This window comes from Crocuta crocuta, unplaced genomic scaffold, assembly GCF_008692635.1.
Source record: "Crocuta crocuta isolate KB4526 unplaced genomic scaffold, BGI_CrCroc_1.0 scaffold246, whole genome shotgun sequence".
NCBI classification, from domain to species: Eukaryota; Metazoa; Chordata; class Mammalia; order Carnivora; family Hyaenidae; genus Crocuta; species Crocuta crocuta.
Genome location: NW_027531902.1, coordinates 2,872,212 through 2,897,585, shown reverse-complemented (window position 1 = coordinate 2,897,585; position 25,374 = coordinate 2,872,212). Strand labels below are relative to the sequence as shown.

The following is a 25,374-nucleotide window of genomic DNA, read 5'->3' as shown; positions in this document are numbered from 1 at the left end:
ATGGACATCCTCCTCACTCTGCTTGGGCTCTGACACCTGCAGCAAGATGCCTTTCTACGAGGACATCCTCCTCGCTCTTGTTCTGAACCACTGTGGACCTCCCCCCCCATTCAGCCTTGCCCCTTTCAATCCATCCTTCTCAGGCTATTGGAATACTCTAAAACAGTCTGATTGTGTCATCGCCCTGTTTGTAACCCCTTCTCACATTGCTCTTAAGCTCCTTGCCTTTAATGCATCAGGGTTCCTTACGATTGGGCCTCCAACCTGTCGGGCTTCATCTTTATCTCCTCACTAGTGCCACTATTTCAGCCCCTTCAACAGTGCCCTGAATGGGCCACATGCTCTTATTCTTTTATCCTTTCGATCACTTGGAGTCCTTCCAACTAAAAACACCTTCTGCTTGAAACCTCTTCTGTAACAACAATCAGTTCTGCCTTCTCTTTAGGACCCCTCTTTTGTCCTGTCAAAAGTGTTCACCTGTCTCTTAACACACCTTTATTGCAACTGTATTAACATAACGGTCAGTTTACTTATTTATTTTTTACACTTGACTGTCAAAGTTTTGAGGGCTGTGTTCCCTAGTGCCTTCTAGGTGGCACATATCACGTAGGGGAGCGGCATTAATACATGTTTGTAGAATGAATGACTGAATGAATCCCGAAGTTAGTCCCAAAGATATATGCAGTGTAGTAGTGAAATGGAGGTAATTGAAGACAGAAGAAATTTTTTTTTTAAATGCAGCATATGTTGTCCACACAAATTTTGCCCATAGGCAGCAGATCACCAGCCATGGTCTGTCTGTTTGGGGGAAAAGCCTAGTTTTGTTGAGGCATTGGGAAGTTTTCTTGCTCTTGTTGTTGTTGTTGTTGTTTGCGTAGTTTATGAAACCTGTTTTGGATAGTTACATTTTCTCTTATGTTACCAACATTTAATTCAGAAAGTAATAGACCCAAGAAACCCAAGGAGGGAAAGGGCCGGACCCAGTCCACTATCTTAATTGCATTCTTTCATGCTTATTTAGTATAAACTTTTTTCAGTAAGTTGAATCCACATTCCAATGTGAGCTAGAAATGTTAAGCTGTTAATAGCTTTCCCTGGAGAATTGCAACTTGCTAGAACGCTTCAGTACTTTCATCATCATTTATGCATCGTGAAATGTCACAATTTCTGTTCATAAGCACAAAACTGCAAATGCTCGTTAATTGGTCTGTTGTAAACCTGTTATCAGTTTAGAAATTAAAGAAATATTCCTCACTAACTCAAGTCAATGATAAAGTCTAACTCAGTTTATAGTTCCTGTAAATCTGGTCATCAGCACTTCTATAATTAGTAAAGTTCTTACAAAGCCACCTACTCAATAGTTATGCTAAATCCAACATTTATAGTTTTACATTTTGGGAACTTTTAATATAACATATTCTTCCTCATATGAATCTTTCCACTCTCCATAACTCCCTCCTCTTTGGGATCTTACAGTTCCTTTTTAATTCACACAAGCTTCATTTAGTAAGTGACAAAGAGTTTTCAAAGCAAATTTGGATGTAGCAGAATGACGGAGTAAAAAAAGGCATTGATGCACAAATCAGCAGTCATGGGTTTTGGTTTCAGCCCTGTGACTAATGAACTCTGCACATTAGACAAATCACTTCCCTTATCTCAGTTTCCCCACTTGTAAATCTGTGAGGTGTGAGTGTTGAAATCAGTGGTTACATTTTTAATATGCTGGAAACATTTTTACAAATGCAGTCTTCCTCCAACTGCTCAGTATACAGAACAGAGAGAATTAGTAGCTGCTCTTAAGACAGCTAGTCTTAAGGTACAGGTGATCTCTGGTTCTCCCTAGAACACAGGGTAACAACCACTGGAACGGATCTCTAAGGGGCTTTTTACCTTTAACGTTCTCTGATTTGTTTACCTTCCACCCATGTTACCATACCTAAGTACATTTTCACCATAATCATTGCCCCAGAGGGCCCGGGCTCAGCAGTGCCAGCTCTGTCCTGCACACACGGCCAGTATGGATGTGGCCAATTAGAAGAATATTTGTACTTTTCAGCTTCTACCACCATTCTTTCTTCCATTTAGCCCAGAGTTTTTTGGAATATGTCTAGATACTTTTTTTTATTTTTTATTTTTTAAAATATAATTTATTGTCAAATTGGCTAACATACAATGTGTAAAGTGTGCTCTTGGTTTTGGGGGTAGATTCCTGTGGTTCATTGCTTACATACAACACCCAGTGCCCATCGCAATAAGTGCCCATCACCCATTCCCCCCCATCCACCCTCAGTTTGCTTTCAGTATTTAAGAGCCTCCTATGGNCCCCCCCCCTCTGTTTGTAACTGTTTTTCCCCTTCCCTTCCCCCATGGTCTTGTTAAGTTTCTTAAGATCCACATATGACTGAAAACATACGATATCTGACCTTCTCTGACTTTTTTCACTCAGCATAACACCTATTTTTAAATCCTAAACTTTGTCTAAGACCTTCCACTGTCCTCGCCCAGTAGAAACATCGCAGGGTGTGTTCTCCTCCTGTTTAATCACAGGATGGCTCTCTCTGCATTGCTTTTCCATTCTTTCTTCATCTTCTGACCCATTTTCTTTTCCTTAAATGCCAGTTCTCTAAACCAGCCCTTCTTAAACTCAAACATGCATAGAAATCAGGTAGGAATTTAAATATCCCCCAGGTGAAGCTGATGTTCGTGGTCTGAGTAGCAAGGCTCCATTCATCCTGCTTCAGCTGCCTGCTGTTCACAAATGCCATGTCATGCCTGCATGTCCAGTCGGAAATATGGAAGAGGGAGAACTGTCTTTGTTGAAAAACATCCAAAGCTGCAGGCTGGGAAAGCCTTATCACTGTTAGAAGTTTTGCATTTTTCCTGTTGGTATGCCCATTACTTTCCTGCTTTCGTATCTCTCTCTCTTGTAAAAGCCTAATGCCAGGAAGGATGGATTAACTCCCAACACATAGAAACAACTGATGAGTTTTTCAGCCTTTCCTTATAGGGCTTTTGACAGTTAGTCACGCACTACCATTTAGGATCTCTTATTGAAAGAGAAAAAAAAACTTTTCTTACCTTCATGNCCTTTACTAAGTTTACCAAGGTGTCTTGCACATGTAGGTATGTCACAAATGAGTGTTGGTTTAGTGACAACACATGGTGTACTGTTTGGAAGTTTATTAGAAATGCCAAAAATACTTTTCCTGCCTTTCTGTTCTGCAGAGTTTGATCTCTCTGCTAAGTGTTCGAACTTGAATTTTCCTCTTATTCCTGGGGTGATCCTGACCTTAGCAGTTAACAGCTCATTATGCCCAAACGTACTTCCACTGATTAGTATTGGAAAACCAAGTTAATAATCTAAGTAGGCTTCTCCGACTAGGGAAATCTACTTGGGAACCCATGTTTGGATCAGTGGCAAGCATATGTTGTTATTCTTGCCTACACGTATTCATACATTTGTTCACCAGGTCTTTATTAGGTGGCTGTTTTGGGGGTAGGCACCTTACTAGGCACTGGGAATACAGAAAGGAGTGACACAGTCATTGCTCTTAAAGGGACCCAATCAGATAAATAACAGCACATATGTAAATAACTTTGAAATACAAAAGAAACAATGGAATGTTACCATATAAAGGGTATGCTAAAGACCTGTAGGGTTTCATTGGAGAAACCGTTACATCAGAGGGTGGAATTAAGGACATCTCTGGACAGGAAATGGCATCCGAACGGGGCTTTAAGGAATAGGTAGAGTTGGAAGAGTCGGGGGTTAGAAAAAGGCATCCAGGCTCCAGAGGCAGAGTAGACAGAATGGGGTGCGGGCACCCGCCGCAGTTAGCGTGAGTCAGCAGAGTTAGGGAGAGCTTGGAGTGGCTTGGAGTGAGGCCACTGTAGACGTGAGCGGGCTTTGGAGGCTGGGAGAAGGTGAACTATTTACTCTGCTTCTCAGAGCTCTGCTTCTGCACTGAACCTTTCTTTTGGCCAGTTCTAGAGGGGTAGGGCTCCAAGCTTTTCCAAATGTTTTTCAGAGCTCCTCTCTGCCCTTTAGATTCTGTGGATAACACCAATTTGCAAATGAGAAGATCTCTGATTACTTTGCTAGTAGGCTCCATTCTCTGTTTTAACACCTGTGGTTTGTGATTGTCTTCAGTTAATGAGGGTGTGGTGCCAGGTGGCTAAAAGAACTTGGAAGTAACCACTTGCCTAGTTGCCATGGGCACCAGGCATCTTGAGCCAAGTGACTTGCTGGGTGGGTGGGTGCAAAGGTGTTATGCTCATCTAGGGTGTCTTTTCCTTCTGTCCTCGTACACAGAACCACCTGGGAAGAATCTCTAAACCCTATAACTCAAAGCAACTTAGAGAGGAAGGCGTAGGGTGTAGCTTTAATAGTAGGAAGAATAGCTTGGTAATGGAAATGACATTAGGCCAAGAGTCTGAAAGGAGTAAGATAAGTGAAAGTAACATTTATTGAGCACCTTCTTCCCGCCTCCATCTGTGCGTGGCACTTTCACATATATTTGCCAAAGCTGTGCAAACCTGTTGCTTTCCATAATGTCTACATTTAGCATATCATATGGAAAAAACAAAAACATGTAAACTCATTGCAAAAATTTTTATTTCTACCACTAAAAAAAAAATCACCATTTTTATGTTGTTCTTAGGTTGCCTGACGCACTTGCAAAACATTTCATATATTCAAATGACACGCGGCTATGGATTTTTCTGCCTTTAGAATTGGTACCTCCAATACCTGTTGTTCGTTGGTGAGGTCTAGGGGGCTATAGAGCAGGGAGTGCAAGGTGTTCCGTCCATGACCCAGGATGGGTTAATGGTACTGTTTCAGGTCCACCAGGATGAGAAGCGGTTAAGTCCAGAGAAATAGCCGCGCTGCAAACAGAGCCTGGTGCCGGCGGCAGATTGCTCTAGCAAAGCTTTCTTCTGGCACGTACGGAGGCATGCCGATCAGCTTTGACCTAAGAGCCTTTGTCTTAAAGGGGTTCTGATTAGGGCCTAGCATTCCACAGTATATAACAAGCATTCAAATCACCCAGGGATGAAAGTCTCCTTTTAGCACTTAATTCTGTAGATTTTGATTTGCCCTGGTTATTATCTATATTAGCTTAATAATTTACAAGAGAAAATGTTAGTTACGAGTAAAGGAAAGCCACTTCAAACCAGCTTAAGGAGATAGGGCAGTTTGTTAGCTTTCCAAAACTAGGAGAAGGTTGAATAGCCAAAGCACAGTAGAGCAGGACACAGCTGGACCGAGAGCCTGAGAAGTAGGGGACACACTGGCTTTCTTCTCTCTCCCCACAACCTCGCCTCGTCCACGTACGGGGAACATGACTGCTGACAGCTTCTTTTGCCTCTGCAGGGGGACTGGCCTGCACTTGGCTCCTAAGTTCACAATTTTTTTTAAGTTTATTTATTCATTTTTGAGAGAGAGAGAGAGAGCGAGAGCGAGTGAGCGAGCAGGGGAGTGGCGAGAGGGAGAGAATCCCAGTGCGGGTCTCAATCCCATGAACTGTGAAATCCTGACCTGATCTGAAATCAAGAGTCGGACGCTTAACTGCATGAGCGACGCAGGTGTCCCCCAGGTTCACAACTCTTGAGGAAAGGACCAGCCCTTGCCTGGATGCATCAGCTGTTCCAGGGGTGGAACAGGCTGCTTGGTCAGGAGCACTAAGGGTTGGGTCCAGAAGAGAAAGGGTCTTCCCAGGAGAAGAGATGGTGCCAGGCAGGCATTATTGTGGATGTCTGCTGTATCGACTACCACTATAAATCTGTGCCTCTGTCCCTTAGAAAGAGCTATGTAAACTATGTCAAAGCTGTATCCACCTTTTCTTTATGTTATGGAGACATATGGGGCATGTGGTGAAGCGGCGTTCATATTCGTTCCAAACGTGCTTAATTAAAACTCACTATTGTTTTAACTTGTTTTCTTGGGCTCTTGGATGAAAATCTGGCACAAGGTTTGGATCAGCAGGTGTGTGGAAAATCACAACTGAAGATGTGGTTCAGTATGATTTGTAAACTAGTTGCAAAAAGGGATGTTTATTTAAATGAGCTCAGCTTCTTATTGGACTCATTAAGAATACAGTTGTTATCTGGCCATGTGTAGCCACATGGATGGACCTTGAGGGTGTTATGCTGAGCGAAATAAGTCAGGCAGAGAAGGACAAATATCATATGTTTGCACGTATAGGAGGATTAGGAGGAACTTGACGGAGGAACAAGGGGGAGAAGAAGGGCGGAAATGGTGGGGGAAAGGGAGAGAGGCAAACCATGAGAGACTCTTGAATGCTGACAAAAACTGAGGACTGATGGATGTGGGGGGGAGGGGGGATGGGCATGGAGGAGGACACTTGTGGGGATGAGCACTGAGTGTTATGTGGAAACTAATTTGACAATAAACTATTTGTAAAAAAAAAAAAAAAAAGAATACAGTTGTTAGGACAGCAGAGGAAATCCCATGCTCCGGATTCTTTCTCTGAAAACGTTGGTGGGGAGAGGAGGGAGTAGCAAGGAAACATCATTTGCTTCTAGTGAGGACCCTGGCTGTCCTGTGGGGCCCCTCCCCCACTTCGGTGACCTTTTCTGGAGAAAAGGCTCTATTTCACACACCTTTTAGAGTAACGCTCACCATAAGTGATGCTGTGGCTCTTCGTGAGAAAGTTGGTGGACCTCAAGGCTGTATCTGTTAGGTATGATATCTGACCAGATGGTACTTGACCAGTGAAATCTTGATCATTATTCTTTTAAAAGAGCTAGGATTTTTTTTTCTCCCAAAGTTTATTTATACAACATGTGTTTCAATTTAGCTTTATAAACAGAAGCTATAACCAACATAGTAAGGGTAAGTACAGCTTTGCAAGCACATTCCTGCGTAAATGAGAGCAGAGAAATGGTCTTTGTTTATGAAAATAATAAGCAAGATATAAATTAAAAAAAAAAAACCTAACCCCATGCTGTATCTTGACATCTAGAAGTAATGAACTCAAAATGTCACTTTTAGAAAACATGGGTAGGTGACAGCGACTGTGTCCTGGTGTCCTGGGCTCACCCTCTAAGAGCTGGCTATTTCCAGAACATTGCAGTTTTCCTTTCCTGACCTGACAATCAGCCCTTCCTATTTTCACTGAGTATAGTTAGTTAATCATAGAATGTGCCTAACCATACATAATTGAAGGAAGGTTGATATTATGGCCTAGAAATCCACAGGCCTCATCTGTGTTCTTAGAGAAGCCATTCTTCCTTCTTAACTGGGTCTGTGTAAAGATGTCAAATGAATACATTTTATTTGGCATAGTGACCTTTATAGCTTTTAGTTTTTATCTTCTTAAGGATTTTAATATCTTGCTCCATAGTTTTCAAAAGTAAACATTAAAACACATAAAGCATATACTTCTTATTTTTTTTTAATGTTTATTTATTTTGAAAGAGAGAGTGCCTGGTGTAGGTGGGGTAATCCATTTGAGTAAAAAGGGAATAATGGTTCCTTAAGATGCTCATGGTCTTTTGGAACATACAGGATTTAGACACTAAATAGAGAGCAAGTGTTTGTTTAGTGAATCTCTGATATCTTTTCTGCATATAGATTTTCCAGTTTTTCATACCTTTCTCTGGGCACTGATATGAGTCCATTTTTTATGCCCAGTAGCATGCAAGACGGGGTAGCATTGTAGTTGAGAGTCCAGGTTTTAAGTCTGTAAACACGGATTCAAAACTTGCCTTCTCTGTTTAATCTCCCTCAGTCTCAATTTCTTTATTTGCAAATGTATAGTAATAGTACTATGTTTTAAAGTTGTTATGATGATTATATGAGGTAATGCATATAAAGTACTAAGCAAAATGACTGAGTAAACAATGAATAATTGTTTATTCTTATTATTATGCATAATAGGAAATAGGAGATCTCTACCCGCCCTCAAGAAATTCACAATCTATTGGGAATATAAACTACAGACTGCTTAAACCCCATGGGAAATTCATGAAGCAACCTGGTGAAACTGCCAAGGGCAGACATAGATTACATTGCTATTGAAAGGAATATTAGTGGAGCAAGTGAATTGACAATGAGAGTTAAATTAAAACTGTGTCAATTAAAAGGAGAGAAAAAGCTTTTCCATAAAGGGATGGCTAGTGTCAAAGTGTTGGTCAAGATCTGCTAAAATAGGGGCGCCTGGGTGGCTCAGTAGGTTAAGTATCCAACTCTTGATTTTGGCTCAGGTCACCATCTCACCGTTCGTGGGTTTGAGCCCCATGATGGGCTCCACACTGACAACGTGGAGCCTGCTTGGGATTCTCCCTTTCTCTCTGGCCCTCTCCTCCTTGCTCGCATGCATGCCCTCTCTGTCTCTCAAAATGAATAACATTAAAAAAAAAAAAAGGTTTGAAGATCTGGCAAAATATATGGAAGTGGCCCAGTTTGACTGGACTACCCAGAGAGATTCTTTTTACTCCCATTTCCATTTGAAGAGACCAAATCAGAAATGACTCTCTTAAATGCTACCTTCATCAGAGATATCAAAATATCAAAGGAGTTTTTAGCTAAGAACTCATTATTTGGTGGAGGTAGGCTGTAACTAGGCTCTCAGAACTTCTACCTGGGTTCTGCACCCCCTGCCTTCTGGAAAGGAAGAGGAGGCTCAGGGTTGGGAGACAAACCAAAGGCAAAAGAGGCAGACATGGCACCCACTTCTTCCTCTTCCTCATCTATTAGGCTTGGCTTCCTCACTCTTGTAACACGAAAACTCTGCTTGTGCGCGTTCTTTCTGTCTCTTGAAAAGAAATAAACATAAAAATAAATTTAACTCAAAATGGTTCTTATTTGAGTTTTGACGTGCTGTATAATGGCTTATTTATAGCCCCTATGACTGCAAACTGATTTCGCTAGTAATAGTTAGAGCTTTGTTTTAAGCCGTTTTGAATTGAGAAATACAATGGCTTTTTTACAGTCTTCCTATGTGACGTGTAGCTTGTAATATTTATTGTTCAGCTAATGTCTATAAGCAGTAGTTAATTGGTAGTTTGTACCTATATTGACTTTCAGCGTACAGGGGCTTGTTTCATGGCTGCTAGCTTCACTTGGAAATTAGTGCATCAAAGGAGTACCGCATAACGACAAATTGTGCTTGTGTTTACTTTCATTTCCAAGGTGAATTGTTGTTTTTTTCCTGCACCCTTCTGATATTTGTAAAGAGCCCCAATTATGAACAGTTATGTGACTAAATCATTATGACGTAAACAAAATGTTAACTCTTATTAGTAGGTGTAACTTTTGCTTATGTATGGTTCAGATTTGAGTTTTCTTTAACAAAATCTTTTTTTTAAATTTTTTTAAAATTCATTTTTAATGTTTTATTTATTTCTGAGAGAGGGAGACAGTGTGAGCAGGGGAAGGCCAGAGAGAGAGGGAGACACAGAATCAGAAACAGGCTCCAGGCTCTGAGCTGGCTGTCAGCACAGAGCCGGACGCGGGGCTCAAACCCACGAACCGTGAGATCATGACCTGAGCCGAAGTCGGACGCTTAACCGACTGAGCCACCCAGGCACCCCTTCTTTAACAAAATCTTAAGTGGTCATAGATTTAAGGAAAAATGAGATAAATATTGAGAGTCTTAAGTAAAAGTACTTTCTATTTAATTCCATCATTTACTTATTCATTCTTATAGTCTTTCCTGCATTAGCTCAGTTTTTTTTTTTCTAACCAGTTTGGCACGTATGTGCAGTTTCTGACGTTGGGTATATAAAAACAAATAGGAAGAGCTCCCAGCCTGCAAGGAACTCACTACCTAGTGAATATTCACGATAAGCCATAGGAACCCCTTTCAATTCTATAGCCAAATGCTGAGCCAAATCCATTGCTAAATCTCAGCAAAATAGCATGGCCATTATTGCCTCGCCATATGTATGTCAGCGCCTGACAGGCTTTTATAAAGGTAGGAAGCAATACTCTTTTTTTTTGCTTCAGCAGATTTGACATCTTTTCCCCCATTTTAGCCTGCTGCAGTTTCAGATGGTACAGATAGAAAGCCCTGAAAATGTATACTTGTGCATTTTTAAATGTCCCCTACTACACCCTAACCTCCCCCTGCTTTCCAAATGTTGCCATTAGTGGTTACAATAATCATCTGTAATGTTAGCTTCTAAGAACCACAGTACAAGAGCTTCTTTTATAATTCTCCAGATGGGAAGGAACACATGTAAGAGCCTGTTAAGAGTTGCAGAAACTAGAAACAGTACCGTGTGGATTTGTATTTTTGGAACTCTTTGGGCTTATTTAAGCACTCAAAGTCAAACTTAGATATCCATTAGGAATCAAATACCAATTCAGGGGAAGCTCATGTGCCACACCAAGGCAAGTAAATTATATTAAAAGTAGTTCATAAAAGGAACTCCTGGAAACAACTATTTTCCTATTCAGACTAATGTTTCGCATACCCTTTTTCAGGATGCCAGATGATAAATGTTGATTATATAAACCAGGGTCATCCCATTTGTTTGGAGGACTGTCACTGAGCATTTTTCTCTGCTTAAATAACAGTGAAATGAGAAGTTAGTAGGAAAGAGAAGCAATTCTAAATTATCCATAGGTGTATGGAGTGAACCTGCTAATTAAAAAAGGTTTTCAGTGGTCCGTAGTTCTTTTTGCAGTGTCTTGTTTTGTTTTGTTTTTTAACCAGGTTTTGTGACTTGTAGTCAGAGCCTTGACCTTTAACAAGGAAATGCAGTCACTGAGGGAAGATATCTGAAAATCAATGTTAGTTCTTGGTTTATTATCTTACTTTGAGGTGACCATTCGAACTTTAAAGAGGACTGCTCACATACTTAGATCATAAAATGAATTTGTCTCTCTGAATGTGAATATTTTCAGCTTCAACTTTAGTTTTAGATATTTTATATAACCCTATTTAGTAGGGCTGTATTATATAATTACATAGTTTCTATTTGTTGAGACCATAAGTATTTTTAAAAATTTCCATCCTCATTTTACAGAAAGGAATATTCAAGGTTGAATACTTTATCATCTGTAAAAGAGAAAGAAGTGATAAATAAACTCAGATTCCCAATCTTGGTTTTCCTTTTTGAAACTACTGATTCTAGGGACCTCGGTATATTATGGGGAACAGGAGCAAGGAGTCAGTACTGAGTTTCCAGATACCACTGGTGAAGCAACTTTTGTAATGCAGGTTCTTGAAAACCACTGGGTGTGGAGAATAAAAGTTAGAAATTAACATTCACTTGTTTACTGCTGTACTCATTCAGCAAACACCAAGTGATTTCTACCAGGCACTGTGCTAAGGTCCTCCTCTTACATACCTCCTATGTCATATTATATTACCTAAAAATAAATTCCAGAGGTATTACAAATCTACATGTAAAACTACAATGTTAGCGGAAATGCTAGGGAGATAGTTATATAACCTCAGAGTTCTTGAGTAGATCTAACTCTGTAGAAAGCTGAATTTTCTGTGCTGCTGTAGGAGTTGCCCAGACAAAGTAAAAAGTGAAAAGCTGAGCTGAGAGAAAAATATTTATAACACATGTGATAGACAAGGCTTACTAAACCTAATAAACACCAATAACAAGAAAAGTCCAAGAGTCTTTAAGCAAAATGCACAAAGGATTTGATCAGGAAAGTTACAAAAGAAGTGACCAGTAGGCAAGTAAATAGTTGCTCGTCTTTAGTCATTGAATTTCAGTTGAGGTACCATTTTCCAGCAGTCAGACTGCCGACGTTAAATTGAAGAACCACAACAGGTAGTGTTATCAGGTTATTCCGGATGAGCAGAAACAGGCTCTCCTCTCTCTCAAATTGCTGTACAGTTTTTAAAAAAGTAATCCCAAACTGTTAAAATGTAAAATGTTCATAACCTTTGATCCAGCAAGCTCAGTTTTAGTTCTCAATTCAGAAACCTCTGTCCCACTGGTAACAAATATACGGATCTTTATCTAAGGATATTTATTTTAAAACTGTCAAATGGGTAAGAAGTACGAACAGCCTGGATGTCTGTTGCTAGGAGAAGGGCATCCATGCCATGGAATATTATGTGGCTATTTGGGAAGCAGTTGGTAGAGTGATATGTATAATAGAATTCCATTAAGGAAAACAAAACAGAAGGTTAAAAAGCTATTTATATGCACGTGTGTGTTTATGTGTGTGTGTTCTTATGAGCATAGAAAAATCTGAGGCTACATACACAGCTAGTATTGGTCACCTTTAAAAGTGAGGGTAGAAGAGCTTTTTCTTTCTAAACTTCTGTATGGCTTGACTTGTTTCAACAAGCCTAAATTTTGTAATGTGAAACCAAAAAACAGCTGGGAAGTAAAAGAAAAAAAAAAAAAGAATGGAAAGAGAGGGGGGAGTGTCACAGAGACAGAAAATCAGGAGGGTATCATTTCTTACAAGCAAGAAACTGAGTATTTCCAGAGCAGAGATCATCCATGTCAAATACCGTTTGGAGATCAAGTAAGATAAGGACAGAGAAGAATTTGCTGTGTTTCGTGGATGCCTTGGTGGGGGCGATCTTGATGCACCGGTGGGGTCAGAAGGCTAATCTCATGTGCTAAGGGATGAGTGGGAGGGAGGGCAGACCACACCTTCAAGCGCGGGAGAGGAGAGAGAGGAGAGAGAGAAGAGAGAGGAGAGAGAATGCAAGGGGTTGTGTAGAGGCCGGCATGATTCTTTTCTTTCTTTTTACAATTCTTATTTTCTAAGGTGGGAGAGACTTCTGGTTCTTGTCCCTTTGTATCCCCGCCACACGTGCATCCTGTAGGCACAATAAAAGGCAGAGCAAGGATGACATCAGAGCTAGGCCTGATGAGTGTGATGACCAGCTCCGCGCATAATGCAGGAAAGAAGGGGTAAGGTTAGTTTAGGACCCAAGGAAGGATATCCTATCTGACGTTCTCCGTGCTCATGCGTGGTAAGGTAATTCTTAAAGTCTAGATTGGGCCCCTCCTCAGATGAATGCCAAGCCCTCCAATCCAGAAACACAGGCCAGTTCTTACCAATCCTTATGGGTGAAAGATGTGCAATCCTATTAAGTGTTTAAAAAATTTGTATTTGACTGAGAGCCACTACCAACCAAAAGTAAAATGGTTAAAGGTTACTAAAATCTGGTATTCACAAAGTAAAACCATCATGCCACTAGAATTTATTCTAATTCAGTAGTTTATTCAGAAGTCTGGCAAACACTCTGCTTGGCAATAATTGCGAATCTGTAAAACCCACAGTTTTGAGTCAGGACACTTCATCGGTGTTAGCTTGAGTTGGTTATGACATTCAATTATCACTATTCTTGCTTTTTAATTATAAATTACAGGAAGTTTAGCTTTATCATTATCAGTTTCCTTTATTGTGGGTTGTTAACCTCTCACTGTTTCTTGATACATATTTGGATCAACAGTGTTTTTATCTTACATTATTCTTATAACCAGGCTTTTAAAATATGAAAGTCTCATGGTTCATGTATGAATCATCCATAGTCATTTTGCAAAGGAGATGCGTGTATAACCCCTGCGATTTGCTTGTATGGTGGCACAGTTCACAGTGATGTTTCTTGGGAATTTTTGCTATTTAAATAACTTACAACATAATACCAAGGTATATATAATAAAATTACTGGGCATTTTAAGATTTCGTTGTGATCTTATGATATAAATCATGTTCATAACTACTACTCTTCCTATAAAAGGAAAATTACAAGCCATCTATATACATTATAGGAATTATGAGCTGTTACACGTATTTTTAGCAACGTGTTTACTGCGATTTGTTAGCTTTGTTTTTGACTAATTCTCAGTTATCACCAGATTCACTTTTTCCCCCTCTTGGAACGTGGGAACAAAATGAGAAGGTGGGAGTCTTTTCCTCACCATGGTGGGCTTTGGTCAGAAAGTTTGAGAGCCATCACTCTAGGGGAGTGGTTGGCACATGGCGAAGGATGTGTAGAACCACTTAATCTGAATCTAGGTAACCCACACGCTGTAGCCACCAGGCCAGTGGCCTGTGAGCTCAGCTCAGATGTCCTGGGAGTAGGCACTGATGGCATCGTGTTTTTCGCTCCCTGCCCAAGGATGTAAATGAAGACCCTGGAGAAGATGTGGCCCTCCTTTCTGTCAGTTTTGAGGACACTGAAGCCACTCAGGTGTATCCCAAGCTGTACTTGTCACCCCGAATTGAACAGTAAGTATCAGTGTCATTAATTTTCTGGTGTTTCTCCGTTAGCCAAATATGTCTTGCTAATTCTTTCACCACTTAAAAAAATNCTCCCTGCCCAAGGATGTAAATGAAGACCCTGGAGAAGATGTGGCCCTCCTTTCTGTCAGTTTTGAGGACACTGAAGCCACTCAGGTGTATCCCAAGCTGTACTTGTCACCCCGAATTGAACAGTAAGTATCAATGTCATTAATTTTCTGGTGTTTCTCCCTGTTAGCCAAATATGTCTTGCTAATTCTTTCACCACTTAAAAAAAATTTTTTTTTAATGTCTTTTATTTATTTCTGAGAGAGAGATAGACACAGCGTGAGCAGGGGAGGGTCAGAGAGAGGGAGATACAGAATCCGAAGACAAGTTCCAGGCTCTGATTTAGCTGTCAGCACAGAGCCTGACGTGGGACTTGAACCCATGGACTGTGAGATCATGACCTGAGCCGAAGCTGAATGCTTAACCGACTGAGCCACCCAGGCACCCCTCTTTTGCCACTTTTGAACTCTTAAAATGATTTCTCTTTATCGACTTCTACTTTCTTAATCATGAGTCGAATCAGGAGGTTGGCTTGCAGAGTAAATTCAGTCAGTATCTGCCACTGTAATCTTTGGATGAGTCTTAGTTGAGCAACTTGTAATATGAATACGGTACCTTTGTAGAGAGAGATGAGTAGGCAGACTGAATCTGAAATTGCAACTCCTTCCAAATGTTCCCTGGGTACATATGCTTATAGCCTAAAGAGGACTACTGATCAGCATCCTATCCAGTTTCTTACATTTTTTTTTAAACTAATAGAGTTATTTGTAAAAATGTAACTCATCTCCTGAAAATATTAAGCAAAAACATATTCAGAAGTTAATAAAGGTAATATTAAAAGCAGATAGCTTAAAAAGATGACATGTTTGAATTACTTTTCTGTGTCTAAATAACGCTGTATAAGTTTACACAACTGTCAGGCTCTCTGGTACAAGTAGTTCGATAGCACATTTGTGTTTTAACTAAGTAACTTTCCTCGTCCGTAGTGAATTTTACAAGGACTAGCCTCACAATGTGTCCTGTTGTTGGCTCAAATGCTTCAGAAGCTTATTCTACTTCAAAGGGAGCTGAGGTTCATCGAAAATAGATTGTAAGCAGATTTGGATGGGAACTTCTGACAGGATAGATTTCTCATCAGCAGAGAGAGTTTTTACAGACTCTGATTGAAATGTGTTATTAAAAGTCAGTCAGGGTTGGCAGATTTCTTCTGTCTGTGAGATGTGGTCGCCATCCAGCATTCAAACACTGAGTCATTTTTACCCCCTCTGGCCCTAGTTGCTCTAATTCATGAATCATGGCCATATTATCTTACACACTGATACAAGATACAGGTGTTCCTACTCAAATATGGGTGACTGTGGGCATCAGGCATGCTCTCGTTTATTTACAGACCCCTGAAGAGCACCTAAGACAGGATTTTACTGTAGCAGGCGTTCACTGAATGTTTTAATTTGTAATCAAAAATACTAATCCACATTGGGAAGAGGCCAAAGAATGTTGGAGGCAGTACAGCGAGCACTAGGCAAGGCCTCTGGAGTCAAGCATATCTGCTTTAAACCCAGGTCCTACCACTTACCAGTTGGCAAAATAGTTAGCACCTTTGCACTTGATTCAATATAGGGATGGCGATACCCATTTCATAGTGATATTTTGAGGATGCTGTTAAACACTGTTCTTGAGGCATTAATTGCGGTGCCTTGCAGTATAGCAAGTAGGAGCTCTTAATGTTATTATTATCGATATAATTTATAGGAGAAGAATGAGTGAGTGCGTGGTTAGGACTACTTGGGGCTGAAAAGGAGAGGATGGCTAAATAAGTGAACAGATACTAGTTGTAAAGTAGTCACACTGGCCATACATGGTAAGTTAAACTTAGAAGGTGTTTTGGTGATGAGAAAAGAGAGATCTCAATGAAACAATCGCAAGTTGTAGGTAACAAGAATGGATCAGGAATTTGCCAGCTCAGAAGAATGATTTCTCCAGCACCTACAGTTTTAAGTTACTGCATCCCATTTGCAAATAAACTTGCTAATAAAATATTTCTCCGTCTAAAAATCTAAGATACGATGTGATGAATTATCAGTGAAGGTTTTATCTTCAAAGCTATTTCCTCTAAAATCTAGCTTTCTGTGTGCCCTCCTCTTTTGCATGTTAAGAACTGGCCGCATCTTACCTTTCCAGATCAGTTTCTTACGCTTTTCTCTCCAGTGGCCTGTCCTTCAGCCAGACTCCATCACTTGAACTTTTATCAATTTACCTGTGCACTCTTGGCCATGTGTGTTTGCTAAAGCTGTTACCTCCAATTATGGTGCCTTCTCTAATACCCCTTTTCTGTTGAAATGGACCTTTCCAAATGCTGTCTGTAACATTTTTCCTGAGCACCATTGGGCTGCCTTCTCTGGCCATTCCCTGAACTCTTATTTATAATACTGAATTTATATCCATTAGCATCTGCTCATCACAGATTTAGTTAGTGATGTATATTTGTTTTCCCATCTTTTGCTAAACTGCAAGCCACTCAAGGGCAGGAACGAGTCTTTTCATTTCGTTAATGTCTTACAGAAATGTGGCATGCAGGGAACAGTAGCCTGGTTGGCAGTGTTCTGGGTCCTAAGTAATTCTTACAAGAAAACCAGAAAATGCCACACGCAGCGGTCCTACATTTTTTCCTGCTTGGTACAGATTCACTTAGTAGAACTGCCTTCATAATATCATTGAAAGCTGCCAAAAGTTCTGACATCCTTCAGTAGAAGTTTTAAAAATGAGATTTTTAGAAAAAGATTAAAATGGAAAGTGGTCAGATTGGGGTCTGACTTTCTAAGGGCTTCCATAGTGCCTTAAAGGTTTTAATATCTTTGGTTAACTCTTGCAGAGTTCAAGGTCCACATAGAACAGAAGTGATGTCATTTCAGTAAGGCCAGCATCATAGGATAGATTTTAAGAACTGAACGAGGAGAGGCAGTTACCAGTCTTTGATGCTTTGTGAAGCTCTCATTAGTTTTCCGTGGTTCCTACTATCCTGTCAACCCAGAGCCATCCAGACACTGAGTACGGCTTCAGACTTGGAGAGTACTCTCAGGAGTCATGGGGAAAGCATCCCATGTGGACCCGCCCAAAGCTGGTGCCAGACTCTCGCCCTGAGCTTAGGCCTCTAGCTCCTTTTGGCCGCTGCTATGGCTCTTTCTAGGAAGGCCCAAGCCCCATGCAGTGTATGTGGCAGACATGGATCCAGGCGGGACCAGTGGCCTGATCCACATTAGGTGAAAATTGGCAAGAAGAGACTTGCATTCTCACCGCTCTCTATGGGCCTGGCAAGGTATGTTGAGCCCGGGGCATAGCAACTCTCAGCGTGGCTGCTGTCCCTCTGCCTCAGCCTGTGCATGCAGCGAACTCGTCTTAGAAAGAGGGAAAGGTTTCTTTGGGTCTTGTCTTCACACATGCAAAAAGGGATCAGTTTGCTGTATCCTGAAGATTTCTAGGGACATGGCCACCACATGTCCCCAAATTAGACAGTCCCCACAAAAGGGAGCATCTGTCAGAGACATTGAGTGGAAAACTTCCCGAGTGTATTATAATTAATGAGGCTCTGAAACGCAATCCTGCTTCAGAAGCCTGTCTTTTTGCCCAGGGCCTGGATGAGTGGTCTGGTGTTTCTGGCAGCACTGGGACACGACTGCACGCCTTTATGGTGTTTAGATGTGTGTTATTTCCTGCTCTCCCACTGCGCATGTACGTGGTTTGCAAAAGTAAAGCCACTGAGAACTCCACGTTCTCCTCGCACACAGGACGCTTATGAAATACACGTATTTCAGGCTCTCTGTGCATTTGTTTTCCAAGGAACCCAGACCAATCAGTTAAATGAGACACTAAGTACTGTTCCTTAAACAAAAAAAGCCAGTGGTCAGGCATGCAAAGTAGTTTGGTTGAAGATTGAGAGAGGGGCAGAAACCTGATTTCTAAACCAGTTGACTTTTTTTCCTGGCAGAGAAGCCAGACTCGTGACATCACATGATTAGAGCTGGCATCAAGCCCGCTCCACCTTTCTCCCCATTCTCACACCATCGGCCGTCCCAGCAGCGGCACCAAGGGTTAAATGGGTGGCAGAGGCTGCCCAGTTCTCTTTCCCAAAAGGTGTGGGCCCACTTTTTTGGCTTGAGCCAGTTGGTGGGAGTGGTTTGAAGAAAACCAGCTTGTCACTCCCTGTGCTGTTCCCACTCGGTGCATAAAAAGAGGATTTCAGCCCCTGAGGCAGACCAGGTGGCATCTTTCACAAGTACAGAATTTGTTTTTAGAACTTTTTGTTGTTAAGTTACAGTCCGCCTTAGAAATAAGGACTCAAAGCTAACCAGCCCACAAACGCTCCCCATTAGGGAGGCCTGCATGCCTGCAAGGATTCACACATTCATCCTTTCAGGCTGCGAAAGTACAGTGAGACTTGCCCAGGTGTAAGGCCCGTGGCTGAGTGTTTCAGAGGATGTCAAGATAAGTGAGCTGTGGCTCGTCCCTTAGTTTGCTTATAGATTGTAAGGGGAATAAGAACAAATATGGCAAGTTCCAGCTTGTGTTTTAGTAGAAACGGCACGATGAGATTGGGCACCAGAAGCCCTCAGTTCCTCTACTTAGTAGCTGGTGGCCTTGGCTCACGATCCTTGGCCTTGCTGAGCCTCACTTATTTCATCCTCTGCAAAAGTGGCTAACTCCTGACTTCTGTTTTGTCTCCTCCAAGGGGCCGTATCTGGATGCAGCTCCCATAGTGTGGGCGCACGGGGGTGCCCAGGTAGTGCTGCTGGAGTGTCTAAATACCCAAAGTAGGCTTTGTAGGTACTGTAGGAGTCCAAGGTAGGTGGAGAGCATGTTTCCATTTGACTTGGTGCAGAGGGGACTTTGTGGAAGATTTGGGGAAGCCTGGCTCTTCCGGCTTAATGTGGCTTTTCTAGAGATCAAGCACATGCTACTGAAACAATAATAAAAATGTATTTGTTTAGTACTTTAAAATGTTTAAACCACTTTCACTTTACCATCCCATCGGATCCTTACAATAGTATTGCTAACGTGTTCCAGAATACATCTCTTTTCCTCTATAACCTGGAATTTTTAGACCCTCCCTGGTCTCCTCCACTGCCTCTTCTTCCTTTTTCAGCGCATTAAATTACGCTAAATTATGGTTCCTATATCATCCCCAGAGCCTTACCTCTTTGTGTATGTTCCCCTAAGTCTCCATTTCTTTTTACTTTTTTTTTTAAAGTTTATTTATTTATTTTAAGAGAGAGTGTGTGCGCGAGCTGGAGAGTAGCAGAGAGAGAGAGAGGGAGAAAGAGAGAGAATCCCAAATAGGATCTGTGCTGCCAGTACAGAGCCCAACGTGGGGCCCAATCCCATGAACCATGAGATCATGACCTGAGCCGAGATTAAGGGTTGTACGCTTAACCAACTGAGCCACCCAGGCACCCATAAAGCCCTCATTTCTAATCCCAGCTTTTCTCCCTGCTTGCAGATCTGCCTTTCTGGCCACTTGATAGTCATGTCCATCTGTGTGTTCAGTTGACACCTGAAATTGGAAGTATCTGAAACTGGACTCCTCATTCTTCCAGCAAACTCTGGTTTCTTCCTCACAGCCTGCTTCTATTCAGGACATTCTGTTTCTGAGGTGCCCAGGTGATGCATCTGAAAGGCGTTAGCCAACCCCTGTTTTGTACTAAAAATCCTCTCTCCATTGTATCTATCCTTCTTATCATTCCTATTGGCATTTCCTAGTTCAGTCCTTTAGTTGCTATGTCTCCCGATGGCCTTTTAACCTTTCTTCCTATGTTAGTTTATCTAGCACAGAGCTGTCACTGTCTTCCTGAAGAAAGTTCTGGTAAGGTAATGTTCTTACCTTGCTCACCACCAGCAGTGCCCCCCTGTCACCAACTGAAATAAGTACCCATCTCTCAATCTGACATCCAGAGCATTGTCTGTTGTCGTCCCAGCTGACCTTTCCGCCCTAGTCTGGGTTCTGTGTGTATCCTGCTGTTCAGCCGAACTGGTTTTTTCTGGGGTTTCCTATGAACACACCTTAAATTTCTTTCACGTCCATACCTTTGCCTGGGCTGCCTCTTCTATGAGATTGTTGGATTCTATTTCCCTTTCCTGTCGAACCCGTCAGAGCTCTGTCTATTCTCATAGATTTTCTCCGTCCCCACCTCCTCTATCAAACTTTTCTTGACGACCACCACCTGCCAGCAAGGCTGCGCTTTTCCTTCCTGCATTTTTGCCTCTGTTGTCATATCGTTTCCCTGGACTGTAAACTCCTTAAGGCTGGGCCTCTGTTTCCTTCAGTTGAGGGCCGGTGAGCCACAGCCCAGAGTCTGCCAAGCTCGCCCTGCCCTCAGGCCCCGCCAGAGCTCAGCCACAGTTCCCGCTGACTGGACTCCCTGGTGGGTCAGAAGGCTTTGAACTTGTTGGATCCCTGTGCTACAGAGGCAAGTGGCCTCCTAAGTCCATATGTCTTATGGCCCATCCAGCAGGCTTGTTTCCCTTAGGAACCCCTGTTTCCTAGAGGTAGAGCCTTATTACATAGGAGTGGCGTAACAGCTGAGTCCTGAAAGTGGTAAATATACTTTTGATCTTATGTGCCCTGTCGTCTACTCCTGTTGTGGCTTTTCCAGCCTCCTTTTCCCTGCCTTTACTCCACAGTGTGCCTGGCCACAGCCACGGTCACTCGGACCATTTGGATAGCCTGTAGTCCGCAAAGGCTGAGATAAACTGGAACTTGTCTAAAGGGACTAGGGAAAGGGTAGAGAAGAGCTGAAAATTATAATACTACTACTTAGAATTATGGGTGATAGTTAATGAAATTACGGATTAAATTCAGATAAATCAGGGGGGCCTAGGTGCCTCTGTTGGTTGAGCATCCGACTTCAGATCAGGCCATGATCTCGAGGTTCGTGGGTTTGGGCCCCACATTGGCTCTGTGCTGATAGCTCAGAGCCTGGAGCCTGCTTCAGATTCTGTGTCTCCCTCTCTCTCTGCTCTTCCCCTGCTTGCGCTCTGTCTTTCTCTCTCTCTCAAAAAAATAAACATTAAAATTTTTTTAAAAAATTCATATAAATCAGATAAACTTTTTAGAGCAGTGAACAAATTCAGTTATTCGTGATTTTATTTAAATTTAATATTGAATTCAACATCATAACAGAATGGAAAAGTTTTGTTTTAGGTGCTCAAGAGATTTTTTAGAATAATTAGAAAAATTGTGTACTAAACACCATTTTGAAAGAAAAGATAATTCTTGCCTTTTTTTTTTAAACCTACATCAGTTGTCTTAAAAAATAAGACCCCAGATCTGTTCGGGTGATTTTGTGTCAGGATTTAAGTAATAGAACATCATAGTAAACATGGTTTAATTTAGCCTTACTCATGTTTAGTTGAGTTACTGAGATAATCCTATAATAAATATTGTGCTCCTGCAGTTTTTTTCCCCTTTTGATAAATATATAGTCCTGGGTATGCTAAGACAACCAGCTGTCAGGAGAAGATGTGTATTTGGTTTTAGTGGAACGAGCTATCTTAGCCTCTAGGGATTTGAGATGTTCGTTTTACTAGTCTGGGAGCAGGGCCAAAAGGGTTCTTCGTGACTTCGAATGGAATTCTGAAAAGTAAGTTCAGCAAGTTTTCATTAGTGAGTTTGGCCCTTTGTTTTGCCTGTGCCTCCCAAAAGATCAAGAGCTCAGCCTGCACTTTGAAACATTACCAGAAAGAACCAGAACGGAATTTAGTTGGGGGAGAAAATCAATCAGCCCCCAAATAGCACATTTTTGGAAACATTCTGGTGTAGAACTCCCACCTCCCCAGCTGCCTGAGTTGGTGGTGTATCAATGTTTTTATCTAGCTTTTAAGGCAGAAAATATACATTTAGAAAGAAGATGTATATAATAAGTCTGTGATAAATCTCACTGGTATATGTTTCTTAAACTTGTTTGACCCTTAAGCTCTGTCTTGGATTTATTTTGCATCTGTGGGCAGTTCTGTGCCTTGTTTCTCTTAAGCACTGTTCTCCTGACTACAGCATACTGATTAGCTTTCAACTGTAAGATATAATGTGTCTCCGTTTAAAAAATCAACCTAGCACCTTTCTGCTAAACATCTTGAGGATTATGTGCAGTGTTTTTTCTGCAATGAAGATGAGAAGTTCATAATTTCAGTTTTACCCTATTATTTCAACAGCAAAGCTCTGTGCTATTTTATGCAGTGTTCATTTGTATTTATTCACAAGTGGGAAGATATTCCTCAGTGGAGGGTCTGAGATAAAGAGTAGTAGTTAACACAAACAGTAGGCTGTATTATAGGTCGGAGCAGAGAAATTAGAAAGTGGAAGAGAAGATGGCTCAGAATGTTCCGGAACTGATGGAAGATATCAGTCCTCAGAGGAAATACAGTGAGTCTCAAACAGGCTAAGTAAAAAGAAGTTGACACCTAGTCACATCATCTGAAACTGCAGAACACCAAAGATTAAAAGTATCCGAAGTTGACACATTATGTTTAAAAGAATAGTAGATTGACACAGACCTCTTTGAAAATCTGATGAGACCCATGGACTTTACCCCAGAACAATGTACAGACACAAAAAGTTTAAATATAGTTTTGAGAGTAACACCTGCCCCCGAAGCCAGTTCACAAACCTCATTTGAAGATCCTTGTTCTAGATTTCAGTTCTTTGTTAATGTCTTCTCTACCGTCTCCTGCTAGAATAATCACTGAAGCTTCAGATTTAATATTTAAAGAGGCAGTTATCATCTAGTACTACCCATCTCCCCTTCTCCAAAATCTGTCGCTCCTTTGTGTTCTTTATTTTCATTAATGGTTTGACTAGCCTAGTGCCCCCAGCCACGGAACCTAGGCACATTGTTTTTGACCTTCCCTTCGCCATTGTTGCCCATATTATACACGACTGCTGGTTGATTTTGCCTGCATGTTGTCTTACATTTATCTGCTCACCCTTTCCCTAGCTCTGTTTAAAACTCTATATTTTACCATTTGCCGCATTAATCTTTTGAAAGCAGAGCCAGATTCATGCCACTCCCTCGCTTGAACATTCTCAGTGCCTCTTCTCAAGATGGGGGAGAAAACTGCATGTTATGCTGTCCTGTCTGGGAAGCCTCAGTGCTCAGCACACTCATAGCCACCTATACACTGTGTGTCCCAGACACCTGAACCGTAGGTGATGGACCCGAGGATAGGTACTTCTGGGGATTCTCTTAGGTTGTTTTAGAAGTATGGTTATCCTTGTTTAATAATTTTTATCTAACATATTTAGGTGTTTTATAACAGGAAGACTCAAGATTATTGAGTTGGTCACATTGTGAGATAGGCTGCATTGTGTCTTGATTGTTTCACTTTTCTACAAGGATTGACTGTGATTGTAATGTTCTTTGAATGACATTCCAGTAATATTCCACTGCATTTTCCTGTTCTTCTTTACTTCTTGTGGTTTTTAGTAAACCTTTCCCTTTGAGGTAACTTATCTGAGCTACTGTTGTCTCTCAGCTGGACTATTGAAATACTCTTCTAAACTGGTCTTCCATACCCACTCTTTCCCCCACTCCTAAGTAGTTGCCAGACTGCAGGCAGAGTGGACTTTCTAAATAAATCAAATCTCATCACTTAAAAAGTTCATTCCCTTGTTTCACCAACGATCACTTATCAGCTTTGTCCCACTCAAGGCTTTTTCCTATATTTCCCAGGCATATATATGTATGTGTGTGTGTGTATGTGTATGTGTGTATTATAAATTTTATGTATACAAATATAAACATGTATTTAATACTACCTATTATAGTCTGTCATCAAGTTCTAGCATTTTTTTCTTCAAACTGTCTTGAAGTCTGAATTCCTCTAAGTCTCTATTTCCTCCTATCCTTTTATTTCATTTTACTCTCCCTTTGATCCTTTTTGTCAGACACTGGGTGGAGGGAGAAACAGATGTGTAAAAAAGGTGGCCCTCAACTCTCTGGGATAGTTCTTCCCATCTCTTTCAAGTGTGAGGACCAGTTTTTAGTCAAAACCTTTTTCTAGGAGCGTGGAAGGAGGGCTTGACTACAAGGGGGCAGCACAAGGGGATTTTTTAGGATTACTTTAGAATGACGGATTGTTCTGTATCATAGTTGTGGTGGTAGATACACAGCTTTGTGCATTTGTCAAAACTCAGAGAACTGTGCATTGCAATGAGTACATTTTACTGTAGTCAAAAAGTAAATTGAAAAACGTTTCAGAGATCTGTACAGATAAAAAATAATACTTTTTAGTATTTCTTGTGAATTAATGATGAATTGAATACCTCTTAAATGAACTGGGTTCTATTAATCACAACAGCATATGCACATATTTGAAAAATGAATACATATACATGCTTCTCTGTGCTGTAGATAGGTGTATGCATATATACATATACATATTCCTGTACCTATTCTTGTACGTGTGGTATATTACATGCACAACATTTATTCGCTCTTTGGATGCTTAGTATCCAAAAATTAGTAAAGCTGTTATATCAAGTCTAAGGCCCCATAGTGTCCTGAAGCCAGCAGATTTAGAACATTAGTAATAAGGGATGTTTAATAAATGACGAGTTTTCCATGAATTCTGTTGTTTATATGTATTGATATTTGTTTAAAGAAGAGCACATTTTAACTTCTTGCTCTCAAAATAGCTAATGTAATTACTATGTTTGGAAGCAGTTTTTAACCTTATTGTTTTGTCTCCTCGTGGAATGACAGATTCACCAAGAGCCCTGCCATTCTGGCTCTTCTCTGCCCAACACAAACACCTGGGTTTCTTAGTTTAGCTCATGGTGGGGACGGAGGAACTCCAGAAGGAACAAGGCTCCAGGGTATTGAAACCAACACTTGGGAGCTCTCCTCTTGAGCTAGGGCCTTGGCCTGCGTGCAGCTCCCATGGTTCACGGCACTTCTTTTTCTAGGGCTTTCCGCTCTCAGCTGTTCCACGCTTTTCTCAGACCAGTATCCTAGCTACACTGTGATCTCTGAATTGATCCATTACATTCAAATAACATCTTTCACTTAGTTTTCAGAGCAGAGTGTGGATGTCGATAGGGGCATAGGACAGTTGGGTTATAAAAAAATCATCTT

At 41.2% G+C, this 25,374-nt stretch overlaps 1 protein-coding gene across 1 annotated transcript in view; it reads left to right on the top strand.

Annotated features, from left to right (window-relative positions):
* BABAM2 (BRISC and BRCA1 A complex member 2) overlaps positions 1-25,374 on the top strand; it is a 397,283-nt gene that overhangs the window by 199,674 nt on the left and 172,235 nt on the right. The window contains exon 7 of the mRNA XM_077774132.1: positions 14,082-14,191. Within this exon, the coding sequence (XP_077630258.1) occupies positions 14,082-14,191 (110 nt within the window). The remainder of the gene's footprint in view (positions 1-14,081; positions 14,192-25,374) is intronic.